The sequence below is a fragment of the Polypterus senegalus genome, chromosome 3 (assembly GCF_016835505.1).
Source record: "Polypterus senegalus isolate Bchr_013 chromosome 3, ASM1683550v1, whole genome shotgun sequence".
Lineage (NCBI taxonomy): Eukaryota > Metazoa > Chordata > Cladistia > Polypteriformes > Polypteridae > Polypterus > Polypterus senegalus.
The window spans coordinates 276,836,046-276,849,293 of NC_053156.1; the positions used below are offsets into that span (position 1 = coordinate 276,836,046).

Genomic DNA, 13,248 nt, shown 5'->3' on the forward strand with positions numbered 1-13,248 from the left:
GCCGGCCATCCATCATAAGTGGAATATTATAGTCATGGGGGACTTTAACTATCCAGTATTAACTGAGGTAATCTTGCAAATAGTGGAGCACAAGAGTTTATACAAGTAATCAGTGACTGTTTTTTTAACTCAGTATGTTAAAGCACCAATGCAGGGTGAAGCCTGTCTAGATTTAGTTTTTTTGTAATAATCAGGATAAAATTGAGGGTATAGAGGTGATTGAACCACTAGGGTCAATTGGCCATGATATAATACAATTCTCAGTATTTTATAAGACTATGCAAAGACCAAAACTGCTAAGTTTAACTTAGGTAGCGCAGATTTTAAGCAAATGCAGCAATGTCTGAGGAAGATAGACTGGGATAAGCTGTTAAGAGCAGAAACAGTTGAGGAACAATGGAACATGTTTACAATGGTTTACAGGTAATGCAGGGCAGGTACATACCTAAATTTGGAATTAATTAGGAAATAAAAAAACTCTGCAGTGGTTTAACAAAAAGTTCAAAAAAAGCAGCTGCAAAGGAAAAAGCAGCTGTACAAGGTGTACAAGACTAATAACTCCAATGTGAATCGTAGGGCATATGAGAACTTGAGGGCATCCATTAAGAAGGATGTTAAGGAGGCTAAAAGGCAGTTGAAGAGTAATACAGCAGATAAGGTGAAACATGACCAAAAGAGATTCTTTCAATATTTTATTTTTAAAAGAACAGTCAAGGAAGAGGTGAAGTGCATCAGTAATAGTAAAGGGGAATTAAAAAATACAGACAGTGAAGTAACGGATGCTCTAAATAAGAATTTTTCTGAGGTCTTCACAAGTAAGGAAATGGGACTGCTAAGGAGGTATTGACTGATTTAGAAACACCAGTGTAAAAATAAACACACAAGCGTCAAGTTTTTGATGCATGCATTTATTTCTATTACTATGTTTTGTTTGACTTTACAAATTCACATTATATACTTTATTTATAAAATATATACAGCAGTGGTGACAAGGTCAGACAAATAAAGAATTATTTGCCCAGAGTGACAAAAAACAAACCAAAACAGGTGTGTAGTCCAGTATACCCTTGTAAATATTGCAGCTCTCCGCCACAGAAAAAGCTGATGTTATATACAGCATTAATTCTCAAGCTGACTGAAGCTTCTAAAGCTCTTCTTGGAAACTAATTCCCATGTTGTTGTTACTCAGTCACTAGATGCACTAGTATTACTTAAGTGTTTTTTTATCATACCAATCACAGGTAGTAACTTTTGTTGCCATCATACTGGAACGGCTGGCTTTTCAGCTTGCATTTCTGTGCTTATCTTGATATAGACTTATATTCTGATATTCTGCTGACTTAAGGAGCTTGGTAGATATCAGCAATTCAGAACACTAAAACAATATTGCCCAGTGAAACTGCACAGTTCTCCTGCTGCTTTTGCTCTTCTTTGCATATGTTTCCATTTTTCACTTTGCTGATGTTAACCTACAAATGAAATGTTTATCCTCATTCTTTACAACACTGAAAAGAAAAGTGTCATCAAGAGGCTCACTTTAGCTGAATGGAGCAAACCGTAGAGTGCGTTTTAGAGAAAAGCAAATCCACAGGTTGCCCATGAATATTTAGGAAAAGTAGGACCTTTCCACATGGTGTATAATTTTCACACTCCTGTATTAGGGGTGGAAGGCTGCTTTGCAGTACTAGGGAGTTAGGGAGGCATCATGAACAGTGACTATAGAGGTTCAAAGGTGATGTTACTTTTTAATTTCATTTGATAAACTGTACCTGCTATCAGATGGATGACTGAATGTTCAAATATCATTAACCAATATAGTTTGGTTTACCTGGAGACGTTGTGATATTTCCTGCAGTCTTGCTGTTGCCTTGATGATAGTGTCGCTGCCAAAAAAGGAGTGGCAGCAAGAAAAGGGTTGACAAATTCTGTGCTGAAAGTATATAAATATAATAGTACATAAATGTACTTTTTCACCATTAGGAAGACGGATTTCTTGACAGACATACTCTTCTGATCTTGGTTGCCTTTTCACTTTCACCTTTTGATCAGTAAAATCTTTGTCACAGTTAATGCACGTTATCGAAAAAAAATGAGGAAGATGCTACTGTGGAATAGAGCAGTCACCATAATGTGTTTTAGGTCAGTAAAAAATGTGACTATGCCGGAGATACTTGGCTAGAAGACACTGAGGACACTTCTGTCTTACTTTGAGAGGCTGTGGAGGACACATCATCATCTCCAAGTGGGTTCTTGCCACAGCAGATTGTGGTGATCATGCAGTTACGGAACTAAGGAGAAAAAGGAAGGCATTGAAGGCTACATTTTGAGATAACCAATCATTTAGAGACTGAGTAGAAGTGTCATAGAACTCTTCCCTCCCTCCGTCAGTCAGATGCTTATGGACACTGAAGGACATAACATGAGAGTAGTATGATATGATGAGGCAAATGTAAAGCAGACCTCACTCATTTTGACTTGGAATGGGGCCTATGATACTGGCTTAAAAATAGATCGATACCATCAAAGGACATTTAAAGTCTGAAGAGGCCTGAACACCAAGATAATTTGACATTGAAGAATCTGATCTTCTTAACTAGCTTAGTTCAGTTTAGGGTTAAGGGAGGCCAGAGCCAATACTGACTGCATTGGACATAAGACATGAAAAGGTGCTAAAAAGGATGCCAGTCTATCATAGACCCAACTCACACACACTCAGACTCACACAGGGCCAGTTTGGAATTGCTGATGTACCTAACCTAAATAGCAACTGCTGGGGTGTAGAAGGCAATGCCATGCAGACATGGGGAGAACATGGAAACTCCTCATGGAAATTAATTGGCACAGAATTTGAATCCAGAATACTGGATGCATGAGGCACTGCCCTGCACTTTAAGATTATGCATAAATGTATAAATACACATGTACAATATGCACAACACATGCATATACATGTACAAATATATACAGTATATTTATAGTTGTTTGTGATGCTTACTTAAGTAGTATAGATGTTGCAGCAGGTGGTTATGTTTTGTTTAGGACCCTTTAAACTTCTTTGCTTACCTGTTTATTTAGCAGGACATATATAATAGGGTTATATAAGGAGGAGCTCTTGGAGAAGAAGGCAGGTATGGTCATGAGAGTGGCAGTGAAGTCAGCCCCTTGGTTCATAAAAATCCAGAAAGCTACAGTGGCATAAGGGGTCCAGGCAAACATAAACCCAATAACCATGAGGATAACCATGCGTGTGACTTCTCGCTCAGCTTTCTGGGTTGTTGCTGATTCCTGCTGTGATGCTGCTGCCTAAGAGAAAGAGAAAGAAGTGCTGTTTAAGGTTTTACTTGAAAGAAGAATGCAAGGTTCAGTATTGTCCAGGATTAATTTAATGTAATTTACCCTTTTACTCTTGCCTGAGACTTAGACCTGTATAGCGAGAACACACCTGATATATTTTTAGATAATTATTACCAGTATAGATAATGAAAAGGGTAATTTACATGCAGTTTACTACATGGCATCTTTTAATTGCTACATTTGTTTCCCAGTTTCATGATGTAGTTGTAGACAGCATTGTAATGTAAAAGTACTCAACACTTGAATTATAGTACATTAAAAAAGGTTAACGCAGTTGTTAATCGCTGCTACCTCACCTCTCCATGTGGATTTTCTTCACATCCTAAAGGTTTTGGTTAGGTTAATTGGTCAATCAAAATTGCCAAGGTTATGTGCGCTCAGTAATGTCTTGTTGCTCAGTCCATAGTTTTTCCTGTGTGTGCATGACTTTTCAGTTTCATACTTGTCTAGTTTTAATGTGATACCTTGAGGTTTTGTTTCTAACAGATGCTGCAGAAATGTTAAATACTGACCTAGATGTGAACACCCCTTGTAAAATGTTTTTTACTGATGCTAATTCATTGGGTTCTTAGATTTTTTTAATTAACTTAAATTCTTATATTTAGAATCGTACAATCTTCACCTTGTACACCTTGCACTATAAATATAATACCTGATCAAGTTATTTCTGATGATTCTGGACTTTTGGGGTGTATTGACAAGAGGGATGAGACAGAGGATAGGATTCTGGAGGACTTTGTCTCTTGGTGCAGAAAAAATTGTCAGCAAAACTCAACAAATCTCTATGTCCAGTCTCTCAGTCAAGTAGTGAATGTGGTACTTTGCTACAGGTTCTGGAGGTCCACATCATTGACAGGCTAAACTGATCATTAAACACAGAGGAACTACTTAAGAAATGAGCAGAGGAGACTGTTTTCCTTTGGAGACTGTACTCCTTTAATGTGGGGAGTAGTGGTGCAACGGATCAAAAAACTCACGGTTCGGATCGGATCACGGTTTTAAGTCACAGATAGGATCAATTTTCGGATCAGCAAAAAAAATTAAAAAAAGACAAATTTAGCTCTCCATTTATTTTGTTAAGTATTTTTTGCCCATTAAAAAACATTCAACTCAAGACTCATTCCACTCAATTACTGTATACAAATACAAATTAAGGTGCAATATAGGGCATGATAACTATTTCCTTTAATGTGGACACAATAAAAAACAACTTTAAATGCAATTTAAGGCATCATTGCTTCTTACTTTGAACATGGAGAGAGAAATAAAAACTAGCCTATGTCCACATCATCAAAAAAGACGAAAGAAAGCAAAGCAGACCTGCGCTTATAATTTCAATTTTTTTTTTTTCAAAAACATGCGGATGTCTACAGTTTCTGGGGAAAGTGTAGATCACTTTGCTGTAACTATGTCCCCTGCTGTTGAGAACACCCTCTCGCTAGGCACTGAAGTGCCAGGCACATCAAGATGGTGTCTTGCCATTGTGGCATGGTGAGGGTATTTACATTCGTTGCTTTTCCACCAAGTTAGTGGATCACCATCGACTGGAATGGCTGCCACATGCTGACCATGTCCTTCTGTGCAAAGGTCTCGCCAAAAAGCTCCGCCATTGCCGACTTCTTTTGAGGAGGAGATGTGTCTGCTCCTGTTGGCGCTGCATATTGACGCTGCAGGGAAAGTTACATTATTGATTACAACTTTTTTTTAAATGATGCTGGAGGTTTGTCAAGCTCCTCTGCTCCTCTGATGTTTATTATGAACAATGCTGCTCAGCCTCTCTGTAACACACTAATACTGAGGACTTTCAACGAACAAATTACTCGGCTAAAGTGTGTCAAGAAATACTAAGGGGGCTCCTTCATACAAACAATAATATGCCTGCATAATTCCTTACTGTGACTGTAACTGCCAAGTCAGAGGTTTTCTTTCTTTTTTGTTATTCTGGTGTGTATTTGAGAAGGGTTTCTTGTCTGCCATAATATAAGAGGTTTATTGTTTATCATAATGTAATAATATTTATTTATTTGCTAAGTTTTTTGGGTGGCGCGGTGGCGCAGTGGTAGCGCTGCTGCCTCGCAGTTAGGAGACCCGGGTTCGCTTCCCGGGTCCTCCCTGTGTGGAGTTTGCATGTTCTCCCCGTGTCTGCGTGGGTTTCCTCCGGGCGCTCCGGTTTCCTCCCACAATCCAAAGACATGCAGGTTAGGTGGATTGGCAATTCTACATTGGCCCTAGTGTGTGCTTGGCGTGTGGGTGTGTTTGTGTGTGTCCTACGGTGGGTTGGCACCCTGCCCAGGATTGGTTCCTGCCTTGTGCCCTGTGTTGGCTGGGATTGGCTCCAGCAGACCCCCGTGACCCTGTATTCGGATTCAGCGGGTTGGAAAATGGATGGATGGAAGTTCTTTAATTGAGCTTCTGTAAAAAGCCTAATTTCCCTAATAAAGTGATATCTTTCTGTTTATCTACTGTATCTACCTATGTAAAGGTTCAATCTGAAAAAGCATTGACCATTGTCATTACATTAATGTCCATTTTGACTTGCTGTATTTCCAGATAATAAAGGGCACAAGACTGTCCGTAGTGAATAGACTTGGAGTACAGGCAGGTGCTCCTTCGGTTATGAACAGTCTGCCATCTGGCCATTGAACTCGTGATACTAATTAAGCAAAGCAGACAGCACATGGCTGGTTACTGAGCATCATAATTATTGGTTGAATCATGGTGGGTTTTTCTAGTCTTTTTTAATAATTATATTTTAAACTAAAATAATTTTCAGTATTAAGGAAATATGTATTTTACAACTGTAAAACTTTCCATTTTGTATTTTAAGAGATATGCTCAATAAAACAATTCAGTTTTATTATTATAGAATAGGTCTCATGTCAGTGAGAGATAGCTTCAATTGTTAGAAGCGTGACAAAATTTTGAGCATTTTTAAGATTATTAGAAGTAAATTCTGAAAACTGGCATAGTCTGAATAAGTTAGAAATTTCAAAATTGTTTTATGTTTTTTAAATGTGCTGTGCAATTGAGTGGCAAGCCATCTGGGGAGGGCTACTGGCATGTGTCTCATGTTACAAGAATATGCTGTGGCCCATTATCATATATTTGGATAAAGATGATCTGAAAATGAATGTATGAGTTTGAATATTGCTGAATGTATAAACTGTGAAGGATATTAAGTGTTAGCCAGTACAACAGCAATTCATTTAAAGGCTGTTTGAATTTTTTCATGTTTTTGTTTGTGCAGTATGTGTTAGCTTTCATCAATATTATGTAAACTAGTGGTGCCCAATGCATCGATTGCGATTGACCGGTAGATCGCAAAGATAGTGCAGGTAGATCGCGTTGCATTCCAAAAAAAATTTTTTTTAAATGTTAGTCTATCACATATCCTTCCTATGGCATTTGTCACTTCATTGACATACAGGGCGGCCAGTCTGAGACCTCTTTTTTTCTAACACACTGGTTTCCCGCACGCATGATCAAATGCTCTCCCATCAGAGCTGAACATGATCAGATACAGTGGCAACATTTGACGTTGGAGTGTACCTACCTTCCGCTTGGGCAGAGATACCTTGCCAAATGTTTACATTGTTGGCAAAGAGATCACAGCTACATTCTCACCCCAGATAGCAAATCCAAAAATATTGTATATCAAGAGGCCCTCGGATATGAAAGCTATCAATATAAATTCTTCTCAATACAAATTATTACACTTTTTTATTTATTTTTTATTGATTTTTAAAGTTTTTCCTGTTTCACTACTATGCAGGTTGAGCCGTAGGGGACAGCTAGTAATATATAAAATATACTTTTTGTCATTTTAATGTTTAGGTATTTAGATTGGCTATTTAAAAATTTCATAGTCACACACTGCAAACCTAATATGGCATTTCCTTTTGCTGCTGTTTATTTTATTGTCATGTGAGCACACCTTTGGAGCCACTACATCTGTTTTTTATAAATTAATTTAATTTGTAACAGCAGCTCATCTGTACTTGCAGGGTGTGGCTTTAAAATTAAGTATTGAAAACCTTAAAGAATACCTTTTGTGAATATCTCTTTAGTGTATCCTCTATTGGGCCAATTAGAGTGAAACGTTTCAATGGTGCAGAAATGTGCTGAAACCACTAAGAAAATTGTCTCCTTTCATCTAGCTATTAGGGGTTAGACTTCAGAAATTATTAAAGTTGATCATTTTCAATAAGAAAAGCATTGAGGCACATTTTAAAATAATAAGCAACTTCATATAAACCTACATAATGTTAATAGGTGTTGGGTATAGTCATTCATTAATGTTGTCAGAGTTATTCTGAGTTTGACTGTGGATGACCCTGATTACTGCGTTCAATGCCATAAAATTCTGAAAATCTCCCCATAATAGGAACATGGGGAATATTAAATTGGTTTTAGACAAAGGTATGGAAAACATAATTACAAAACCTTTAAAGGTAATATGATCTAATTCTGTAGTACGTAGGAACAAAATAGCATAGGTCTTGGACAGCCTTCATTTAACTTCAAGTGAGAAATATTTTGGGTTTGTTATTTTCAATAAAAAAGTAACTTGGCAAACCCTTGGTGATATCAAAGCAAATTACTCAGTAATTATAGAAATAAGCTTCCCTCACTTTATGAAGCAAATTATTTTATATTTTTTTGTAACATGAAAGTCTAATCAACATTAATTTAAAATGGAAAACATTTTTAACATTTCCTGGCCTCCATAATGAATAAATTTTTGTTCAGATAACATCAAAATATTTCTTGACAGAACTAATTAAATAATAACATTAGATATCAAAACAAAATCAAATAAGATATTACCCTTCATTAAATACTGTTGAATTGCTTCTGTGTCCATGTGTGTGCATGTGTGTGTTTTTTGTATATATATTTATTTATCTGTTTATGTTTGTGTTTATTTAAAGAGCTTCTGTAAAAAGCCAAAGTTCCCCCCTTGGGGACAATAAAGTTCTATCTATCTATCTATCTATCTATCTATCTATCTATCTATCTATCTATCTATCTATCTATCTATCTATCTATCTATCTATCTAAGCTGTTTACCTACTCTTTATCACTTCAAGCTTCACATTTAAAGGCACGGCCTTTTTAATGATTCCTTATTCCACACTGAGGATACGTTTTGCAGGCTGCCACGAAGTACATTTTTAATGACTGAGAAAATGAATGGGTGTTAGCGCTAGTGGCATGTGTTTCAAAATCATTCCAGGTTTAATGATCAAAACTGAGAAAATTCAACTTCTGTGTAGTGTGTAAGTCAAAAAAATGTATTGTATAGAATTGTATATGCAAATTTTTGCAAAGTTGTTATTTGTAATTTGGGGGAAGCCTCATAACATATGAGTAGTCTTGTTGTGTTTTCAGTTAAACCATTGCATTTTATTCAGTTCCAAAAATTAAAAAAGATCTCCCTATTAATTGGCTCCAGCAGACCCCCCGTGACCCAGTGTTCGGATTCAACGGGTTGGAAAATGGATGGATGGATCTCCCTATCAGAAACTTATGTGCAACATTAAAAACTATTAAAGGAAATATGCATGTACATATAGGCATATTTTAGAAAAAAAACATTTGAGTTAGAAAACCTCCTTTCAAATCCAGGCTAGGTCAGTTTATAACATGTGCACACAGTAATGATGAACTACTGTACATATATTATGTGGTTGCAAATTTGATCTCTATTAGCCGTGTAAACATTATGAGCTTAATTCCAGAAGATTCCTACTATTTTCTACTTATGGAAAGTATAGGAAATGTTAAAACAAAAATGCTGTGATTAAGACTTTGGACTATTACAATTCTCAAGCATGTTAATATCAGTAATCAAATCAACCTTGATGCTTGCAGGAAGCAAACTAGAAAAATTAGATAGTACATTTGATAATTCAGACTGGTTTCAATTGCTATTAACAGTGTCCTAATGTAGTAGAAAACTTATACTTTCAAGAATATCATGGGCTTGATATTCACATTTAGATTATGTTATAACTCACCTCTTTGACTTTGCATATGAGCCGTCCATAAGAGAAGAAGATTATAACTACTGGAATAAAGAAGTGCACAACAAACATGTAGATAACATAGGAGGCATTGTTGTAGTGTGGGTTCATAGTGTAGTAGTCTGGTCCACATGAACACTGCATTCCCTCCGGCAAATATCTGAAACAAAACCACATTCATACATCTGTGGCTGGCATTAAAATATATTTTACTGTTATGGTGGACTTTCTTTAAAGAAAAGATATTAAAAAAAAAAAGAAACTGCCCACACATATTAGAAGGAAACATTTAAATTATTGACCTTTTCCAACCCTTTACATACCTGGACCAGCCAAATAGTGGTGGGGCAGCGCAACTCAGTGCCATGACCCAGGTGAAAGCAATGCCCATGAAAGCATGAGTAGCAGAAAAGCGAAAATTTCCCATTGGCTTGCAGACTACAATGTATCGTTCAATGGCCAGCACGACCAAGGACCAGAGAGCTACCTCACCTGTGGAAGAGGAGAGAAGGTAAAGAACATCCAGCTAGTACAACTTGAAACAAAGAAAATTGTGTGAAAAAAACTATTCATTTTAATCTTCATAAGTGTATATGAATTTTTCTGTTTATATTCTTTCAATTTCAATATCCAACCTTGTAGTCTGAAAAACATTTAGATTTAGTGTTAAGAACTAAAGACATCCTGCAATGCAGTCCAATGACAGTCATTCTCTAACCGGCTAGTGTTGGAGCCTGTTCCAGCGAGCATAGGGCACAAGGCAGGAACAAACCCAGGACTGGGCACCAGCCCATCGCAGCTAGAGAAAATGTTGCTGAGTTTAAAAAACCTTTAACAGCATGTCTTACAATGCTTAGGTTGGAAGTGGGCAGTATCTGGATGGTCATTACTAGAAATAAATAGAAAATACCATCTACAACCTATACAGAGGTCCATATTTTCACACCTGTGTTTTCCTCTTCTCCATTTTTTCAAAACAATTTTTTACATTTTTTTTGGTTGTGCTCTCAAGAGCTTCAGTGATCTATATAGCTCACTTAAATAGCAGCTTAGTTTATGACTTACCAACTACAGTATGTCCCATCTACTAAACATCACGTCCTCCTCAATAAATACCAGGCTCTGCTTGTTAATGTATGCAAATTTAAATAAAAATAACACAACAATCTCTTTTTATGAAATACGATCCATCAAGCATTTTTTAACTTTCTATTAGTACTTCTTGCAGCCACAAATGACTACTGTTACCACAATACGGATTAACATTGGAGAAATACTGTTTAAAAATGCTTAAGAATGCAATTAATTCAAACACACACACACCTACACTCACACATCTGTTAATATTTGTAATAAAAATCCTAATAAAATTTTAAAAACAAACTACTACCCACTGATTTCTACCTACGAAATTCTTTTTTATTCCTTTTGCTTAGTCTGCTACTTAAAGCACAATGCACCCATACATATCACTACATTTTTCTGATGGTCTGTTAAGAAATTTCTGCCAGGTAATACCCACATCCTGCAGAAAAGATTCAAAAGAAACTATGTTTTTTGTCAAGATATATTCCTATTTCTCAGCCATCGAAGTTTTGCCCTTTTTTGCTTCCAGCCTCTTACCTCCAAGTGTTGCCATGAAGCCTTCTATAGCACAGCCTGTAGGTCCAAAGACAAAGTAGCCATTCATGGCTGTATAGAAGGTGATGGTGAAGCCAAAACAGACCATAAAGAGACCTGCAACAGCCAAGTTAACCAAAATATAGTTGAGGGGCTGCCGAAGCTTCTTGTGCTTGAAAGTTACCACCAGTGTCAGAAAGTTGATGGGGAAGCCCAGACTAATAAGCATAAACATGTAGGCGCACAACGTTGAGAACTTCCAGGGAGCTGCAAGGTAGTACTGCGGATACTCAAAAGGGCTCCGTACCAAACCCGTTCGGTTTGAGAAGGGCACATAGAAGTTAACGCCCTCTGTGCCATTCATGGTGCCGTAACTTAAAGGAACTCAAAAAAGAAAATGGTGCTATCACACTGAAGGACAGGACTACCAGCAATGCAGCTGCCCCTCTCAAAACCTGCCTATATCTTCTGCTGTTTCCTTTGCACACTCCTTATGTTTGCAATGTCTTCTTGGGCTCTCTACAATTCTGCCTGAGGGTTTTATACCTTGTTTAAGTAGATACCGCTAGGGATTAGGTGCAGACAAAACTTTGTGACAAGGACAAGGAGATTGAACGGAACTGACGATTTAAGAACCTTCTAATTAGCTAGTTGGCCCATACCCCACTTAAGACCCTTTAATGTATTTCGTCATTACAAGATTTTCGATTTAGGCTGAAACTGAGGACTTCTTAAAGCATAAGTCAAACTAACCCCCCAACCCACCCAGGAAGCAGCCACTTGCCAGGATTGGCATTTGTTAGAGGATGTGCTCTACATCTTTCTCATGAGCTTTGGTCATTCAGCATTATTTAAAGATGGTGGGGGATTTTCTGAATCCTCAAAGTAAAATTTCAGCTCAGCTACACTACTTCTGCTTTCCTTTTTTTAACCTTCACTGAGCTTAGACTAAAGACGCCCAAGCTGGATCAGTAGAAACTGATTTTTGGAGACCACTGAGGAAGAAAAAATGAGACATTGTTAATTTAGATGATTGTTCACTAATATTTAAATAAGTATAATATGAATGATTTGTTTTGCTGCAGTATGATGTTTTCAAGCATTCTTCTGGCTTTTGCAATAATACTTTTTGAAGGCTATCAAAAATATAATTCATAAAAAATGAATAGCTTAAAACATTACATTTCTTGGCTTCCTTTGTATAATGTTTTATAACCAACAAAACACTTGTATTAATTATTCTTAGATGACACTGATATCCTGTACTTTGATAGATTGAATATAATTCGAAATCAGTTTATATACAAACAGAACAATGTTGCCTGTTATCATGGTATAGGAGATAAAATGCCATAATAACAATGCAGTTATGGTACTGGTGAGCATTCTTCTGAGTCAAACCAACTTAAAATAAAAAGGGGGCAGAAAATAGCATCAGTGGTTGAAGATTCCATACTAGGAGATCCATCCATCCATCCATTATCCAACCCACTATATCCTAACTACAGGGTCACGGGAGTCTGCTGGAGCCAATCCCAGCCAACACAGGGCGCAAGGCAGGAAACAAATCCCAGGCAGGGCACCAGCCCAACGCAGGGTGCGCACGCACACACACTAAACACACAATAGGGACAATTTAGAATCGCCAATGCACCTAACTGGAATGTTTTTTGACTGTGGGAGGAAACCGGAGCACCCAGAGGAAACCCACGCAGACACGGGGAGAACATGCAAACTCCATGCAGGGAGGAAATGGGAAGCAAACCCGGGTCTCCTAACTGCGAGGCAGCAGCGCTACGCACTGCACCACCATGCCGCCTATACTAGGAGATAATAATAATAATAATAATAGCAAGCCAATTATTAACTATGCTTGAAGAACAATAATGGAAGCCAAACATCAAATCCTAGAACAACTAAAGAGCAAATGGGAAGAATAATCTTTACATGGAGAGTATCCGAAATGAATAAATGGCAAAGACATGGACCAAGCCCAAACAAACCGTTGGCTAAAAACAGCAGGCCTAAAGTCAGAAACTGAAAGGCTCATTGTTGCTGCTCAAGACCATTACATCAAGTCCAAATGTTACTAAAACAATATCTTGAAAGATGGCACCAACCAGATATGTAGGATATGCAACAAACAACAACAGATAATAGACCATCTAGTCTCTGGCTTTTCAGAATTGGCTAAAATTGAATAACAAAGCAGCAGCATACCTCCATTGGGCAATATACAAAGACTATA

The 13,248-nt window shown here is 37.3% G+C and overlaps 1 protein-coding gene across 1 annotated transcript; it reads right to left on the bottom strand.

Annotated features, from left to right (window-relative positions):
- Positions 1 to 2,156: 2,156 nt before the first annotated feature.
- Positions 2,157 to 11,373, bottom strand: LOC120526197 (green-sensitive opsin). The gene is made up of 5 exons (XM_039749234.1): positions 11,004 to 11,373; positions 9,704 to 9,872; positions 9,375 to 9,540; positions 3,064 to 3,303; positions 2,157 to 2,288 (listed from the first exon to the last, which is right to left on the bottom strand). The coding sequence occupies exons 1-5, from the start codon at positions 11,362 to 11,364 to the stop codon at positions 2,157 to 2,159; spliced, it is 1,068 nt and encodes a 355-aa protein (XP_039605168.1). The 5' UTR covers positions 11,365 to 11,373.
- Between the last annotated feature and the right edge of the window lie 1,875 nt (positions 11,374 to 13,248).